Raw genomic sequence first — 18,790 nt, 5'->3', positions numbered from 1 at the left:
AATTGTTTAAAAAAAAAATTTGTTTTAAAATCTTAAAATTAATTACATTTTAATGTTTATTTAAAAGGTTTGCATGTGTTATTTTTTTCCATTCTGCAATTTCTCAATCCAAATTTGTATGTATTTCTGCCATAAAATGCTATAAATTTAGAAGTTTAGATACACTTAAACTTCAACATATTTCTCATAATATTAAAAACGTTTTGATCGAAAAGTTTATGCTTAAATGCACTAAATTAGTTTTGTGAACAAATATAAATGAAAATTTCAACCCATTTTGGTTGAAACTACTTTAAACTTGTAATCCCAGAAACTGACAAAGGGCTTCGTAACCACTGAGCAGACGTGAATTCATGGCACATTTGAACTTTTAACACATTTTTCTTTTCTGTTACCTTCAAATGGATAAAGTGCTTTGCATGTTCCAATAGTGGGTAGAGGTTCCTCGTCATCAAATTCGTCATCGAACTCAGTACTGCGTGATTTGAACTGCATCGTCGTCTCTGTGCTGGGGTCTTCCGTGTAGCTGCCATCCGGACTATGTGCAGAAGACATGCAATGCGTAAAACAGACAAAATTAACTTTGACGTTATAGTCAGATTATACAGTTAATGTTACACCGTCGCATGCCTCGCGTGAGGCTGTACTGAATTCACAATGTGCCTATAAGAGTACTGTAGTGTCATCAAATAAGATCAAGTTTTAATAGCATTAAACCACATTATATAATGTTTTATATAAAGTTCAGTGATGTATCCACAGTCTTTTTGAGGAAGTTTTGAGTTGAAGGGATATTTGAACCCACATTTTTTAACTCTGTCATTATTTATTCACCTTTATGAATTTATTTCTTCTGCTGAACACAAAAGAAGATATTTTGAAGAATATGGGTAACCAAACAGTTAATGGGCCCCATTGACTTCTATAGTATGGGGGGGAAAATTAGAGATGCACCGATTACAATTTTCTAGGCCGATTCCGATTTCCGATTTTTCATTGAGTTTGACCTGCCGATACCGATTTTAGCCGATTCCGATTAAAATTTTTTCTAACCACTTTACAGCACACACAAATATTTATTTTCGATATTTTCTTTAACCCTTTCACGCGTAAGTTTAAAATATTCTAACTGACACCCCCACCCCCCTCCCCCGGAGTGAGTTTTTTCAAGGCGAACGTTCCCTTTAATGTTTCCATGGCGACGCGTCACGCGATACACCGCAGCCACAATAATACTGTATGACAGATGTGTCGCTTTTATTTCGCTTTTCTTTTTTTATTCAAAATATTCACAAACTTGCTTACCATGTCTTCAACTAGCCTATCTGATATTCCGATTCTCAAATACGTGTAAGTGAGTGTGTTTGGTCGTTTAAAAACCTTTATAAATAATCTTGATCTATAATATGAGATGGGCGCCGCAATGTTGTCCTGTCAGTCGGATTTACAGCACGTGAATTCATCAGTTTCTCCCGAAATAAATGCAAGAAAGTGGCCGGTGAACTGAGAAGAATAGAGTAAACTTTATAGTTACTTCCACTATGTTTGTCTGATATGAATAAAACATGTCGGCAAATTATATTTGAATAGATTGTTATTGCTGCTTCCACAGACATCAGTGTGTATTTTACAAACTCCAAATGTATTGTTTTACTCGTGCTTATGTGTATTTAAATATCTGAAACCTAAAATAAACATTATGAGGTTGAAAACACTGCTTAAACTGCTTAATGGTAGTTGTGATCTATGACAGCGCTGAACGCGTCCGACTCTGGCTCAGCGCCAGCCAACGCGCGAAAGCACAGTTTGAATCTGGCAGTTATGCGACGTCACTTAACATTATAAATGTGGCACCGTAAGTTACTCTCAGGGGCACAGAAATAAAAATTCCATATATGAGACCGTACCTCTCAAAAGGTTAATCATGCGGCACCCGAGTGCATTTGACCGGCATAAAATCGGCATATGTCAGACTGACCGGCCGGTCGCCGGTCATGACCGATCACGTGAAAATCGGCCAAATCCGGTCACCAGCCGATCAATCGGTGCATCTCTAGGAAAAATGGTTACCAACATTCTTCAAAATATCATCTTTTGTGTTCAGCAGAAGAAATAAATTCATACAGGGTTGGAACAACATTGAGGGTGAGTAAATGATGACAGAATATTCATTGTTGGGTGAACTATCCCTTTAAGAGTATGTTTTCATAGTAAAACGAACTCTCATTACATGCGCCCTTTAAATAAACGTGACATTTCATTCTGTGGATCATGTTTGGCAGCCCTGCTGTCTAGGGACTGAAGTACCTCTCTCGGTTTTGACCGTAGTTGTTTGTAAGAGGCGTGTTGCCCTGCGAGTCAAAATGATTGCTCTGTCTTCTCTGAGACTCAGATCCCTTTTCAAGTAACTTCCTCTCCACCTCCGTCAGCCAGCCCTGAGAACACACAAGCAACAGATCTTTCTATTTATTTGTAATAGTTCATTCTAATCTAATCAAATCACTTTGTCACAACACCATGAACACAAGTGTACAGGTGGTGAAATACTTTGGTGCAGTCTCTGCAGCTTGACAGTATGGAGTGTAAAATATATACACAAACATGTACAGTATTAAAAATATTTACAATATATACAGTATACATAAGAGGCTCAAATACAGGTAGTAAACATAAAATACAATATTATACTATACACTGAGTATCACGATTGACATTTTAAGGTACCTGATAGGGCTGTCAATGAATATTCTAAATTCGAATATATATTCGAATAGTTTTAAAAAACAGAATTTCGAAGGTGAAAATTAATATTCGAATGTGGAAAAACACGCCCGCGGTAGCAGAGGCGCGGCTGTCTGCTTTGCGAGTGGGCGCGCTACCTGAGGGGTCACGGACAGGTCATTTTATTTAACGTTAAACAGAAACATTACTAAAGTGTAGGCTACTGTACTGACTGAATAGATATTGCATGAATAAGGTAGGTTAGATACAGCAGTTTCATGTCAAGGAAAGTTCCATGTTTACCACAGCACAGCTCGCTCGGAGCCTTCAATGTCGGTTCTATATACTGTAAAACTTCAATTAATGTTAATAATATTTGTTTCAATCACTGAATGAAGCCTGCTATATTTGGGACAAGAGTCGCGACCTTAAATTGCTTGCACAAAACTCTTGATCAGCACTCAACATTTGTTTATTGTTGTTGTTCATTTAAACTGTTATGCGCAGAGAGCGTGAGCGTGAGGGCGAGAGAGAGAAAGAGTGCCTGCGAGTGCGAGTGAGCGAGAGTGAGGTCTGCGGTCTTGGCCATTAGTTGATTTACTTGTTTTTGTGTAGGTAATACGTTGTCAAATATGTTTAAACTTAAATAAACTACCTATATAAGTAGTTATGTCTCTTTGTATTAATTTGTCCTGTTATTGACGTAATGCGCATCATAGACAAAATGCGCAACCAGATGTTCGAATAGTTCGAATATATGTGTTTTTTTTAGAGGGAATATTCGAACATCATTTTTGAGCAATTTTGACAGCCCTAGTACCTGACCAAATTCATTTGGGACTCACCTCAAATTTTTGTGCCTCAAGCTGCAATTTTTCCAAGCTTTGTGTGATTTCTTCTAACCGTGGATCTATACTGTCTGGATCCCCCAAGTGAGGATTTTTAATGTAGACATCTTTCATTTTAGTCAGGGCGTCCCTGAAAACAGTTATAAGAACAAGAGTTAGTAGAAACTATAAGCATGTGAACTCACTTGACATTTTGTTACATCATGCAATACAATATTTATTTAAAAAGCACATTTAAAAACAACCAAGGCTGACCAAAGTGCTGTACACAAAATAAAATAAAATACATAAAACTACCAACATTAAGGAACAAACAACAATAGTAAAACAATAATCGAAACTGTTCAAGGAGTATTAAAAGCCAAAGAGAATAAATAAGTATTTAGAGCAGATTTGAAGTTTGGGGTCGGTTTCAGCATCATTACTCCAGTCTTCAGTGTCACATGATCCTTCTAATTTGCTGATTTGATGCTTAAGAAACATTTCTTATTATCAATGTTGATAATAAGAAACATTAAAACAGGGATACTTTTTTCCAGGATTCATTGACAAACAGAAAGTTCAAAAGAACAGCACTTATTTGATATAGAAATATTTTGTAACATTATTGTAATGTCTTTCCTGTCACTTCTTTTCCCGTAAAAGAAAATCCTACTTTTGAACGGCAGTGTATGTTTTAAACAATGATGAGGTGTTTTGCATAAAGGCTACTATTCCCAACATGGCAGCTACTGGATGATTTACCTCTGATCCATCTCTTTCTGGATGTCCTTGTTGATGTCATTGAGCTTGGCCTGTAGTTTCTTCCTCCTCTGCTCGGGGGGCAGATGACTGTAGTCCTCCTGGCCTGTTCCCTGTGAAAAGATACAGAAAGTTATGAGTTGAAAAACAACAAACCAAACACAAACAGCTTGCCAGTTAAGCGGGCAGATCTTGGACAGAATAAGCTATAATGTGGATCAGCCTTCATGCCAAAAGTTTGACTGTTAAACCTTAATTTTTATAACTTATTTTACTTCAAGCATTAAAAATTCAGCGTGTAGTCAAAATGAAAATACATAATATATAAAATAAACACTTAATATGAAAAGTCTTGAGGATTTTATAGCACTTTTTAATATCAAGTCAGACTTACCAGCTTTAGAGAAAGCTGTGAATGTTAAGACAAGAAAAAACGTGTTAGGGGAAACTGTTATTACACACACAGAGAAAACATGGAGTTTCATGTTGCTGTTAAGACAGATATGTTAAGGATGGCGTTGATAAAAAGCATGAGAACGAGACACAGATTACACATCCACACATTACTTTAGAACCAAACTGAGCTGATGGTGCTTTAGTGTCTGGAGTCGTCCAATCAGATCCACGGGAAACACACACGCGTGACGTGGCGACTCGTGAACTTACCCCACGTTTCAGGCTCCGCAGGCAGTGCATTTTGTGTTTGGTGCTCATGAAGTCGTTGAGGCGCTGGCTCAGGGGCTCCTTGGGCTGCTGCGGGGACTGGGGGCCGTTGAGGAGCCCGTCCGGAGACGGGGACGTGGGGGGAGGGGGAGGGGGCTGGCGGGGCGACGCTAACAAAGACATAAGCTACAGATGAGGGTGTGATGGAGCACATTGAGAAATGGAATGGAGAAAGACAGGAAGAGAGAAGATGAAGAGAGAGAAATATTCAAGGCCAAAGCCAATGTTCAATGCTTCTCATGCAGTGACAAAAAACTCATTGCAAGCTTTATTAAAGGTGTTGCATGTAATCCAGTATATTTTCAAGTTTACAAACTGTGGCGCTATCAAAACAACCAAAGACGTGTGTGGATCAAGTGGTGGTTTGTTGTTGTCTCACTAATTGCGTCATCAGGTTCTGCGCTCCTATTGGTTTTAGATTTGACGGTTGTCGTAGAGGTCGCACTACAGGACTGTGCCTCAAAACTTCTGACACTGCCAGAATTCAGTTAGAGGTAAAATTTGATTGCAATTGGTCAACATGTCAAACTAGCGATCAAAGACTTCAGATTTTGCCACAGGATCAGAGGAATCTTTTAGAATTCTCCAAATTTGTCTCAGATGGCCACAATTTGGACAAAATTGTACAGTGTCAACTCGACTTTAGTTACCATGTAAAATGTTATGGACTATTGCAGTATTTATTATAAATAATTTATTATTTTGATGTGCCCTCGTAATCTTTAATCAAATTAACTTTCCTTCCCTCTTGCAGTGACATTTCTTCTCTGATGAAGTGTTTTTTGGAGTGAGGGCAGGACAACCTGTCACTCAAATGAGATCGACCAATAGCAAACCACAACCATCCAATTAATTCCCAATGAACAAAATCAAGTCCCACCCGGCCCTACATTTTTTCATTTTACTCGGATATACGTCACTATCGGACTTCCACTGGACTATCGCAACTTCCATTTTACGCTGACTTTAATCATCAGAATAAGATTCTATTATAACGAACTGCATGATCTAGTTGCATGAAATAGCCACTGCAAACACTCCTTAATAACAATAAAACTTCTTGAATATAGTTGCATCTCAATGTGCCATAAATGTGCAGCGTAGTTTCCAGTTCTTTTATTTGCTTATCTGTGTTTATGAGCCACAGATCCGTCTGACGCCGTACCTTATTTCTCTTGAGTAAAGGCCACAGTTTGCTCCTGCTCCGGCGTCTGCTCTCTCCGCGAGCATTGAGGAAGCTTGATTCTGACACGGCCCTCTTCATTGACACACTGTAGTCCTCAAACTCCACGTCACCCGGCGGCTCAAAGCCCGACTTGTATGATTCTACAACTTGCTTACTGTCCTGAGATTAAAAAAGGGGTAAAAATGTCAGTAAGGCTTTGTGCTATAACAAAAAGAGAGATTAGGATGACTCTTCAAGTTAAGTGGGTTTAAAATCACAACATTTACTAACACAAGCCATAGATATTTCATTTAGCACAGTCTGTTCACTGTAATGTATATCATTTACAAGATTACTTTTTTTTTTATATGCTATAAAATATAGCATATGGTTGGAAACGGCAACATAACTTTCTATTGCATTTTTCTCAATAACTTCAAATACACCCAATGAGTTCAACTGGTGAGGTTCTTTTGAATAAATTAGTTAAAACCAACTGACGAATCAAACTGAATTATTCACTTCTTTACTGAATCTGATTAATCACTATTGTGATCATGATTATTTAACACTAATAATCATGACTTTGTAAACATCACGAAATGAATGAATTTTAAACAGTGGACGTTCTTATACTTTAAATATAATTCAACAGAAGAAAAAGTTACAAATTTAGTTAAATAAAATATATAAAGTTATTTACATAAAAAAAAACACACGTGTATATATATATATATATATATATATAGTTAAATAAAATATTTAACTACAGCATATACATATATATATAATTAGAAAATATTATTAGATTATATTTAGAATATCATTTAAAATATATTAGAATATCATTTATCTTGTATTTAAAGATACATACATAGAATTGATGTAAATACATAAAATATTAATAAATATTAATAATATTATATTTTAACTATTTTTAAAAAATATATATAAATACAAAAAGTATCATTGTCTATCAAGTTATTAATCTTGCTAAAGAAGCTAAATCCTGTAGGAAACACTGTCATGGATGATTTACTATGGCAATACAGACTTCACTGTAAACTACAGGTTAACCAAAGATAACCTTCCAACTCACATCATAATCACAGTACAATTATGTACTACAGACAATGAAATGCACATCCACCACAGAAATAAGACTGCTGTAAATCCCCTCGATCTAATCCCTCTATTGCAGTACAGGTCAGACCAAGAGACTATTTTTAGCATATAGATGGCATCCATAACCCTACCAAATGAACCAATGACTTCTATAGGAGGTTGATTTTATGGAGGGCTGCTTCATATGGCCAGCACACTATCTCTGAAAAGACACACACACACATACTGTACGTGCACACACACCAAGGTTATTTTCGTAAACGAAAACTAAAACTAAGACTAAAACTATTGGTCAAAAAACATTTTCGTAAACTGAAATAAAATTAGAAATTCATAATAAATGAAAAACTCAAACGAAACGAAACTAACAACAGTTACTGAAAAACTAACTGAAATAAAATAATAATTAGCAAAAATAAATAATCGTTTTCGTATCTAATAAGCTCTTTACTTTGGTGGAAAATCTGACCTGTGGCTGTTTAGGGAAATGCCTGTAAATGGCGCTTCACACGCGTGAAGTTGCTGAGGCGATTAACCGCTGTCCTGTGACGCGCTCAATGAAGGACCAGCGAACACATCGCTAGTCCTAAGCGGCTGTTCATAAAGGATGCGTCCGTGGCAGTGGAATGGGAAATAATAACTCAAGGTAATGAGACGTAAGTTGAACTTCTTTTAAGTTGAGCGCAGTGTTTTTAGAATGTCCTTTCATTTGCGTGCAAGACGCGGGTGCAACAGCAAAACAAGTCCGTCAAGCACAAACATACCTTTAATGTGGTGATGTCATGCTTTCATGAAGGTTGACAGGCTGAAAGGTGCTGTTGTTATGTTTGTTTTTACAAAAGATTTTCTGCTAATAATATTGTTATCCATGTGGAGACATGTCCCGGGACACCACACACACACACACACACACACACACACACACACACACATGTCTGGTGCACTATCTTTATGAGGACTCTCCATAGACGTAATGGTTTTTATACTGTACAAACTATTCTATCCCCTTACACTGCCCCTATCCCTAAACCTACCCATCACAGGAGACATTCTGCATTTTTACATTTTCAAAAAAACTAATTCTGTATGATTTATAAGCTTTTGTACCCATGGGGACCTCAATTTAGGTCCCCACTGTGACACGAGTCCCCATGAGTCTGTGTGCATTCAGGTTTAAGTCCCCACCGGTGTAGAAAAACATGTCCACACACACACACACTAACCCGACCCATCACACACACACACACACACACACACACACACTAACCCGACCCATCACACACACTAACCCGACCACTAAACCGACCCATCACACACACTAAACCGACCCATCACACACTAAACCGACCCCTAAACCGACCCATCACACACATTTTCAAAAAAACTCATTCTGTGTGATTTAATTTAGGCCCACAGTGACACAAGTCCCCTTGAGTGTGTGTGCATTCAGGTTTAAGTCCCCACCACAATAGAAAAACATGTACACACTCACACACTGCATAGATACTTCATTATTTAATCACACTGGCTTCACAGCAGGTTGTCAGATTAATTCAGCTGTTTTTTTGTTGTATGTACCAGTGTCACTCTGAAAAAAGTAAACTATGTTTAACAAGATTTCATCTTTAATATGAATTAGTTTGTCTGTATTTTTCATCGTTTTTTTTTTATTGTATACTTTTAAGTTCCATTTATTTGGTGCTTTGTTCAATCTCAAACCATTATTTTTATTTTTATTATTAAGATGTCTGCACAAGAGTTAACTGTAATCTCGGCAAACATTAAACTTTGCTGAAATGATGCGTCTTGCTTTGGTCTACCCTGGAAGTGTTCTGTTTGCTCTGCTAAACTATAATTACTAAAACTATAACTGAAACTAAATAAAATAAAAACTAAATAGAAATGTGTTTGCAAAATAAAAACTAAACTAAAACGAACAAAACCATTAATGAAACTAACTAAAACTAAACTTAAATTTAAAGCAAAATTGAAAACGATATTAAAATAAAAACTAATTTAAAAAAGCAAAACTATAATAACCTTGACACACACACACAGCCCAAAAGCCACAGAGAGGCTTAAGTCTTTGTTGCTAAGCCACTTCAAATCTGCTGCAAAACCCAGCTCGTAAGAGTCAATTAGTGCTGCGCTGGAAATTAGACTTCCCATCTGCCATATTTGGACAGGACGGCAATGGCCACGTGAGCACTGGGACATGAGTTAGCAGATGAGACAGACAACAGGCACATCAGCCGTTAGCTGCCAGCGATTCCCCCGCAGCTGTAAATTATTGATGGTAACCTGGGCGACGACACTCTATTACGATCACCACTCGTTAGCTTGTAAGTGGGCCAGCGATAATCACAGAAATCTAGTCAGCATTTTGAACTGCTATATTATTCATCTGCTGGCTTCATTTGGAAAAGTTGAATCACCTCGCAGCCAGGAAAACTCCTATGTGCTGCTTCTACAAATCACAGTCCTACCTGTGACGTGGTGCTTCAATAAGTCATCGTCTTAATTATTATTTTCCCCCTTATTTCTTCCTCCTTCTTTAATTTTTCATTTTCTGGTTTCATTTCATTTTTATAGCCTGTTTATGCATCCTATTTAAAAGTTTGGAGATTTTTTCTTCTTTGATTTTTGAAAGCAATACTTTTATTCAGCAGCAAATCAGTATATCAGAATGATGTAATGTAATGATGCTGAAAATTCCGCTTTGATCACAGGAATAAATTACATTTTAACATTCAAATGGAAAAACGTTATTTTAAATTGTAATAATATTTCAGAATATTACTGTTTTTACTATATTTTGATCAAATAAAGGAAGCCTTGCTGAGATTTTTTTCAAGAAAAATCATACTGACCCCACATTGAACAGTAGTGAATAAAAATGTCTTGATGCTTATGCTAATGATTATGCTAACACTTAACAATAAGTTTCCATTTGTTAGCATGAACTAACAATAAAAAATACTTCTAAAGCATATATTAATCTAAGTTCATGTTAATTTTAACATTTACTAATGCATTACTAAAATCAAGCATTGTATCTTAATATATAATATAACTAAAGGGACCTTTATTGTCAAGTCTTGCCATTATTATTGATTATAGATTCTTAGAAACTAAATTAGTAGTGCAGATATTACACTTCATAATTAAGTAGTAATCTGAGTCTAAAAGTGATTTGCAAATCTTTTGGACTGATTTATTAAAAGAACCGATCTAAAAGAGTCATTAGACACTGATTGGGCATTGTGTATGTGCTATTTTGTTTTAATGTTACTAATTCTGAACAAGAACCAGTTCTCGATTCTCAACCACACTACTAAAAAGGTATTTTTATGGCCTAAAAGATCTTCATTGAATAGGATTTTCCGGCACTAGGCAGATCAACAAATGGCTATGGAATCAGGAACCACAGTGCATTTTCAGCATAAAGGAGCCATAGCACCCAACGTACCATTTTAGGCTCGATGGATTCAGCTGCCTTGGTCATGCCGTCCAGACACTTGCTGACGATGGGTAATACTTTCCGCTCGACCTCAGTGTACACCCGCATGCTCTCCCTCACCCTGCCCACTCGCCTCTCCTCCATCTCCTGTATCCTCTGCAAAAGAGAAAACACCATTAAACCATGCAATACTTCACTGAGAAAGAAGTTCATGGTCCAACCAATGGCATATCAGACATAAAAGTTAAGCTTAAAAGCATATTTTTCTTTCATCAACATTAGAATATTTGGTAACACTTTAGTTTAGGGTCCAATTCTCACTATGAACTAGTTGCTTATTAGCATGCAAATTACTAGTATATTGGCTGTTTATTAGTACTTATAAAGCACATATTAATGCCTTATTCTGCATGACCAGATTCTACATCCCTAATCCTACCCAATACCTAAACTTAACAGCTACATTATAACTATTAATAAGCAGTAATTAGGAGTTTACTGAGGCAAAAGTCCTAGTTAATAGTTAGTTAATAGTGAGAATTGGACCCTAATCTAAAGTGTGACTTAATATTTTAATATGTTTAATTTATGATCAAGAGAGACAATTACTTGAAAGATATGTGGTATGAGGGTGTAGTAGTGCTCGTGTTGGTCCTTGTTGAACTTCTGCAGGTATGTCAGGTACTCGTTTTTACTGTCTTCAGCTACCTGATGCCTCAACTGAGCTTGCTGCTTCGCCTAGAAAGACAGATAGCACAAAAGACAGAGAGAAAAAAATTAATTAAGATCCTTTCTACAACGAATGACATCAGAACGTAAAGGCCAAGGACTGACAAATAAAACGATCACCTTTTGACATGACAAATAAACAAACAGTGAGAGTCTATTAGCAGATTGCAGAATATAATATAAACATGTAGTCTGAAGTCAACTTCAGATCAATAGAGTCAGTGATCTACACACTTAACCAAGCCCTTAACCAAACAGCTCAAACACAGAAATATAATCAAATGATGTACTCAGGAAAAATAACGCAAAAGCTAGCTATGTTTATCAGTAATTCATTCAGCAGATTTGTGGGTCATTGTTTTTTTATGTAGAGTTTAACTGATAGGAGAATGATTTTCAGTAGATTACTGGAATGGAATGATTTACTTTACACATTCACTGAGAGTCCACTAAAAAATAAACGAAAACCAAAAATGTGCATTATCCGATAACAAGGCCGTCGGTTGATTTATCGCTGCATTAGTACATTTAAATAGTTAAATTCAGCATGAAACAGAAGTTGTGACCTATTTTGACCTATTGAAATGGCTTCAGAAACAAGAACAAATTTAGGGCAGGACTTGATTTTGTCCATGGGGAATTGATTTGATGGCTGTGCTTTGCTATTGGTCGATCTCATGTGAGTGACAGGTTGTCCCGCCCTCACGGCAAAAGAGAAGTCGCTGAAAAAGGAAGGGAAACTTATTTTAATTATATGAATTTTCGAAAAACTTTGATGTGCACAGGTAAATAATTTATACTAATACTGCAATATTCCACACACAATAAAAGAAGTGTCAATTTTGATTTCATGGTGACTTTAAGCAGATGAAGTTGTCAAATTATGCTTTAATGGAATAGCTCAGAGCTAGAATTTTACTTTGTAACGTGTTAAATATTAAAAAAAATTTTACACAAACTCATCGCTTTGCTTCAGAAGGCCTTTATTAACCCCCCGAAGCCGTGTGGAGTTCGTTTATGATGGATGGATGCACTTTTTGAGCTTCATACTGATGGTTGCAATCCACTGCCATTATACAGCTTGGAAGAGCCAGGACATTTAGTATTATGACTCTGATTGTATTCGTCTGAAAGGAGAAAGTCATATACACCTAAGATGACTTGAGGGTGAGTAAATCATGGGCTAATTTTCATTTTAAAGTGAACTACTCCTTTAATCTAAAAAAGGTGATATACTGTCTATGACTAACCTTAAAATGTTAGTAAAAAAAAAAAAAAAAGTCAATTTTGGTAATTTTTTCCTTAGTTTGCTACATGACCTAATCAATTAGCATGTTTCATTCATCTAGTGGTGTTGAAATAGTTACAGTATCATTTGAAATTAAACAGTTACTCTGAATTTTAATCCCATTTTATGGAGCCCCTAAAGGGACATGGTGATGGAAAAAAATATGGACAAAAATAAGTCAATGCTTTTGCATTCTCTCGCAAACGTTTTGCGTTCTCCCACCACCATGTCCCTTTAGGTTCTCCGCACTCATTTTGTGTATAAATGTCTTAAATCATGGCAGTCTTGATTAAATAATGAGTCAAAAAAAGATGCTGTTGATATTCCTTCAGGATCATTTGAACCTGGAAATGGAAGGTCAATTTAACTGTATTGCATTGTGGGATATATCACTCAGTGTGCTCTGGTTGTATACTGCACACTCCAGAGATAGTATAGTATAACGATGAAGAAGACTCTGACAAGAATAACACGATGGAGTATCGACAGTGTGTGAGAAAATAAATACACAAATACATACACGCACACACACACACACACACTAAAATGACAATGAATGTTCCAAAAACAAAATGTGAAAGTGATCCAAATTATTCGCACCAGACATCCATTCATCATGCATACTAACTAAACACATACAGCAGACCGAAAAGCATTTGGACACTTAAGTCACACACAAATTTGTGAATGTTAATTGCATTAAACACAAAATATAAATCCAAGTTGCATATGCGAAAAAGGTCAAGCTTTTCTCAGAAATAACTTCACTAAACGACATTTTTGCTCAATGACTTTTTCGTGGATTCTTACAGGTATCCTAACAGAAATAGTTCATCACATTAACTATGTTCCACTCAAATTTTGCAACCCCAAAGTGTCACAATATTTCTTTTATTAATTTTGAACAACATATCTATACCTAAAACACATCAAACTGTGTGTTTGTGCCACTTGATTTAATACAGCACATAATGCAATGAAACTCATTCATTTTAAAGAGTCTAAATGCTTTAAGTGGCCTCTGTACATACTGTATACAACATCATGTACATGAACCAGACAGTGTGCACAGACTCTCAAACTCAGGACTTTTTGTGGGTGACAGTAATAGCTATTGATTTTGTGTAACCCTAAACGTAAACGTAGCCCATTTTCGCAATCGAAATGCTTTTTAACATCAGTCTTCCATGACAAGTCTTATTCTGTACATTTGTAGAAGGTGAATACAGGAAAGATTCGCTGCAAGCATAGACGTGAACGTAACAAAAGCTAAAAACGAAAAAACAACGAAAATTACGACAAACACTCTTTGCTGATATGGGTAATACACCGAACAAGTTGACAAACTCCTCACCGACAAAGACGACTCTTGGTTCAAACCTACCTTGAGAGAACACCGCTTTAAGACATGTTAAAAAACAAAGACAGAGTCGATTAGTGTCACAGACACACTAATAACAAAAGTTACTTAAGAAGACATCTATACATGGGCTAAACAAAATCCAAATCTGTTCATTTAGCCTTCTAATAATAACAAACAGGCCGCTGCCATATTAGTTGTTTTTTCTTTCTTATTGAAACTACCTTTGAGCTTATTATTGAACATTTAAATAATAAAAAAATTCCGGTAACACTTTACTATAAGGTCTCATTAGTAAACATTAGTTAATGCATTATCTAACATTAATTAACAATGAGCAATACATTTGTTACAGTATGTATAAATCTTTGTTAAAGTTAATTAATACAAATATTCACTGAAAAGGGTTAGTTCATGTTATCTGAGGTCCATTAAATAACAGATGCAACTTTTGATTTTAATAATGTAATAGTAAATGTTGATTAAGCTTGTGATTCAGAAATATGCATTTTATATTTCATCATTTAATTAATTTATTTATTTGCAAGTGAATTTTAGACCTGAGCAACATATAGCTATTTAATTATTTTTCACATTATTTGTTTATGCAAAAGTCACTTAACTGGGTTTGAATTAAATGATTGAAACAGACAGTTTTTGAAATATTCACAAAAATGAATCAAACTTACTAATTTAAATTTGAAACACTATTAAACATCTCTGTGTTCATCTCATAATTGCGAGAGATTGCGAAACTAAATCAATGTCCTTAAAAAAGTACATTAATATCACCACCATTAGTACTCACAATGCTGCTTCATTTTATTAATTAAATTCCCAATTATAATCATGGTGAATACTATATTTACAATATATATTGTCCAGCCCTAGTGTTCATACTAAAGCTCCAGTTTATAATTTTGCCTACATATTTCTGTGTACAGTAGAAAAGCAAACTATTTACGTTTTTGAAACCTGGCATTGAATATGAAATTATTTGGTTTGTTTGAATTGGAAAATAATATATAATATTATCTTTTTTAAATATCTGCCCGATGCCAAATACGACAACGAGAATTTAGCAGGTACCAATTTGATGACAGATTTATCGTGCATACTGTCCAACTTCTCTTTGAACAAAATGGGTATTTTCTGCAGTACAGAGAAGGTAGGAGCAGGTGAGGTACAGTATAAGGTGTAAGGTGGGAACTTGACATCGGTTATATCAGCGTCCGTCACCACCGCCTCGTTCCAAAGAAGGATCATCCACACAGACTCACAGAAAAGGATGAAAGCAGTCATGGAGAATGAGGGGTTTATGATGGGATCGGTCTCTTCTCCATCACACACAAAAGTGATCCATACCTTTTCCACGTCTGCTTTAGTCACGTTAATGTCGGCATCCACCTTGTCGAAGTAATGCTGGGCGCGATCCGCTTCCTTACAGTCTCTTTCAAATCTTCTCTTACTCTGAAAAGAGCAAAGAAACTTACATTAAATTATTATTTTTTAATTGCTGAAAGAAAGTGTGCAACGGTCAAGTGACTAAAAAATGTAGTTCAGCTTGCAGTGGCGCTACTTTTAGTTAGTTACTCTATCCCCCAGTTTCACAGACAAGGCGTAAGCCTAGTCTCAGGCTAAAATGCATGTTTGAGCTGTTTTAATTAAAAGCAACTTGCACTGACAAATCTTAAAATATGTCAGTGCCATTGTTTTGTCTCAAGGGCACTTTCTTTTCTAATTTCTTTCTCTGAGGCACGTTTATAAAAGCTACTTAAATTTCCTAATTGAACTAAGGCCTAATCCTGGCTTAATCTAAGCCCTGTCTGTGAAACCACAATAGTTACTTTCTTTTTGTCTTAAAACCTGTAGCAGTAAATTGTTGCTCATTTTAAAAGAGACACCTTTTACAGACACCTGTGGCTCATTTCACACAAGCGTTTACTGTACAAAGTGTCCCAGTTCTAGCTCATATCTCAGACAGGTGATGAAAGAGAAGGCAGTATCAGGAAAAATTTGAATACCGGTAGTCACACTATGTTCTGTTCAGTTAAACTGACTCACCGATTCCAGCTGCTTCCAGGAATTCTCAATGTGCTGTTGCGCTCTGCGGCCATCGTGGAAATGCTATCGGAAAGAGAAGACAAGAAATATAATTACAATTTAATACGCTACCATTCAAAAGTGCAGGGTCGTTAAGATTTCTTTCCCTCTTATGCTCACCAAGGCTGCATTCATTCCATCAAAAATGCAGTAAAGCTCTTCAGTATCACATGATCCACATGCTTAATTTTTTTTCAGGATTCTTTGATGAATAAAATGTATAGAATTTTTTTTAAACATTATAAATATCTTTACTGTCACTTTTGATCAATTTAATGCATTCTTGATGAATAAAACTATTACGATTTCTTTAAAAAAAAAACGTACTGACCCCAAACTTTTGAACGGTAGTTACAAATAGTGAAAACTAGATTTTCTACATTCTCTGAAGAAAATGCAAAGAAAATGTGCAAACCTAAAAACAAACACACTAAAAATAGACAAGTTGAAATGGAGTCTGTACAGGTGGAGGTAAATAAAAAAGGGTACAGAACCATAGGATAGATACATTTTTTATAGAAAAGGAATTACATTTTTACGCATTAATTACATTAGTAGCTCATTTGATCATAATTCACCCAATTATTTAACAAAATTTCAAATTTGGCTGTTTATACCAGAAACAATCTATGCAAACCTGTATTATACAGTAACTTTTTACCATAATTAAGGGGGTTTGAGGATTAGGAAATTATATTTCAGCTCTTGCACAGTCATGACAACTATCCCAGTCCAACACGTCCTTTTAAAATATTATGCTGAAAAGACATTTAATTGGAAACTAAGCTGATTAAATGAAATATGAGACAATCAAGCCAGACAGCAGCTGTTAGAAAGATTATATTCCAGAGCTATCGCTGAATCCAAACCCCTCGTCATTCCATAAAGAATTCAATTACGGCAGCAAAGACATACTCTTGTACAATAAATGTTAATTAACTGCAGAATTCCTCCCTGGAACACAAATCATTTATTTAGGGGTTCTCATTAGCGAAAACTTCACTGACAAGCCGGCATAGGCGATCACTTGTGTCTTCCCACTCATGGCATTCCACTACTCTCTTTATGAAAAATACATAAAGACCACTTTCTCTCAGCGTGACATTTGAACACAAAAGCCAGACAAAATGCATCAACAGAGGGAACGAAGCTTCCCTCAGCTCGTGCGCGGTGGTGTTTTACTCTGCTGTCCTATTACTTCCAGCCACCAGCCTCAGACAGAGGCCTCCTGAACCCGTGCGAGAACCTTTAGACAAGAGAGGCCAAGAGCGGGGGGAGGGCGACCTTCTCAAACTCCATTGACCTGAATACATGACCCACATTGGGTCTGGCTTCATTCCACGGAGCTGGGAGAAATCATAAACAAAATAATACCATATTCCTACGCGATTAACCCTGGATTTGTAAGAGGTGAGCCTGTGCTGGAGCGCAGAGAAAGAATTACTGTAGTTTCATACATTTATTGAACGGGTGATTTATGTTATTGAGGGATTTGATTCTTTTTTTGGAAGATGATCTCTAGAAAGCAGGATTTTTTGGCATCGTCCAGATAAGAAAAGCACGGAAAAGACATGTTCGTACCGATTTCCGTTCAGCCTTCAGTTCTTGAGTGTAGCGGGACAATTCGGCGGTGATCTGAGAGGACAGGTTTTCGGCGATGACCTCGTGTTGACCCGCGTAGTCGTTCAGCTCATTTAAGGTAATCAGAAAGGCTCTACATGACGTGTACCTAACAGCAAATGCGAAAACGTTATAATACATCAACAAAAAGCAAGATGAGACATTATAGATGTGACAATAATTAGTTATAATCCTTAATTAAAAATGGCCCACTCATGATTAATACTACAATAGTAGTCAACTTAATTTGTTTTTCAATGGCTGATATTAATGCTGGCCAATGTAATGCCAAAATACATAGTGGCCCCAAAAATGTATGGACCCTTAAGTCACATTAAAAATGTCTGCATGTCAGTTGTATGAGCCCCTTTTAACTAATTGGTGTCAACTTATAACCTAATAAACTTCTTTTTTGTTAAAGATTTGGATTGAAAAGCATGTTATTGTTCCTTTTAAATAATACTTGTAAAATTTGATATTTTGTTCTACAATGCAAAAGCATTCAAGCAAGTCTGGCTGAAGTGTACAAATAATTTTGGGGCAACCAAACAATGCAATGTAATTACAGCAAATGAGACCTATGCAAAATTGCTCAAATTAAATTAACACTCATTTATGTGTGCACTACCAGTCAAATAAGTTTGGGTTGAATAAGAAATGTTTCTTAAGCAGCAAATCATCTAATTAGAATGATTTCTGAAGGATCATGTGACACTAAAGAGTAGAGTAATGATGCTGAAAATTCAGCTTTGATCACAGGAATAAAAATTACATTTTAAAATATATTCACATAGAAAACAGTTATTTTAAATTATAATAATATTTCACACTATTACTTTTTTCTGTATTTTTGAGCATAAGAGACTATAATAAATATTAATAAAATCTTTCACTCCAAACTTTTGAA

At 36.0% G+C, this 18,790-nt stretch overlaps 1 protein-coding gene across 4 annotated transcripts in view; it reads right to left on the bottom strand.

Annotated features, from left to right (window-relative positions):
• Positions 1-18,790, bottom strand: part of fnbp1a (formin binding protein 1a) — a 31,548-nt gene that overhangs the window by 7,255 nt on the left and 5,503 nt on the right. For 2 of the 4 annotated variants that reach the window (XM_084390080.1, XM_084390081.1), the window contains exons 4-16: positions 17,845-17,992; positions 16,225-16,287; positions 15,526-15,630; positions 14,185-14,199; positions 11,393-11,521; positions 10,793-10,939; positions 6,199-6,378; positions 4,977-5,159; positions 4,705-4,719; positions 4,314-4,423; positions 3,567-3,699; positions 2,308-2,435; positions 396-538 (exon numbers count right to left, since the gene is read on the bottom strand). In XM_084390080.1, coding sequence (XP_084246206.1) covers positions 396-538; positions 2,308-2,435; positions 3,567-3,699; positions 4,314-4,423; positions 4,705-4,719; positions 4,977-5,159; positions 6,199-6,378; positions 10,793-10,939; positions 11,393-11,521; positions 14,185-14,199; positions 15,526-15,630; positions 16,225-16,287; positions 17,845-17,992 — 1,499 coding nt within the window. The remainder of the gene's footprint in view (positions 1-395; positions 539-2,307; positions 2,436-3,566; positions 3,700-4,313; positions 4,424-4,704; positions 4,720-4,976; positions 5,160-6,198; positions 6,379-10,792; positions 10,940-11,392; positions 11,522-14,184; positions 14,200-15,525; positions 15,631-16,224; positions 16,288-17,844; positions 17,993-18,790) is intronic. The other 2 variants (XM_084390083.1, XM_084390082.1) reach the window with 2 other exon arrangements.

This window comes from Rutilus rutilus (assembly GCF_951802725.1).
Source record: "Rutilus rutilus genome assembly, chromosome: 19".
Taxonomy (NCBI): Eukaryota; Metazoa; Chordata; class Actinopteri; order Cypriniformes; family Leuciscidae; genus Rutilus; species Rutilus rutilus.
The sequence above is the reverse complement of the archived record's forward strand: the minus strand, read 5'-3'. Positions and strand labels throughout refer to the sequence as shown.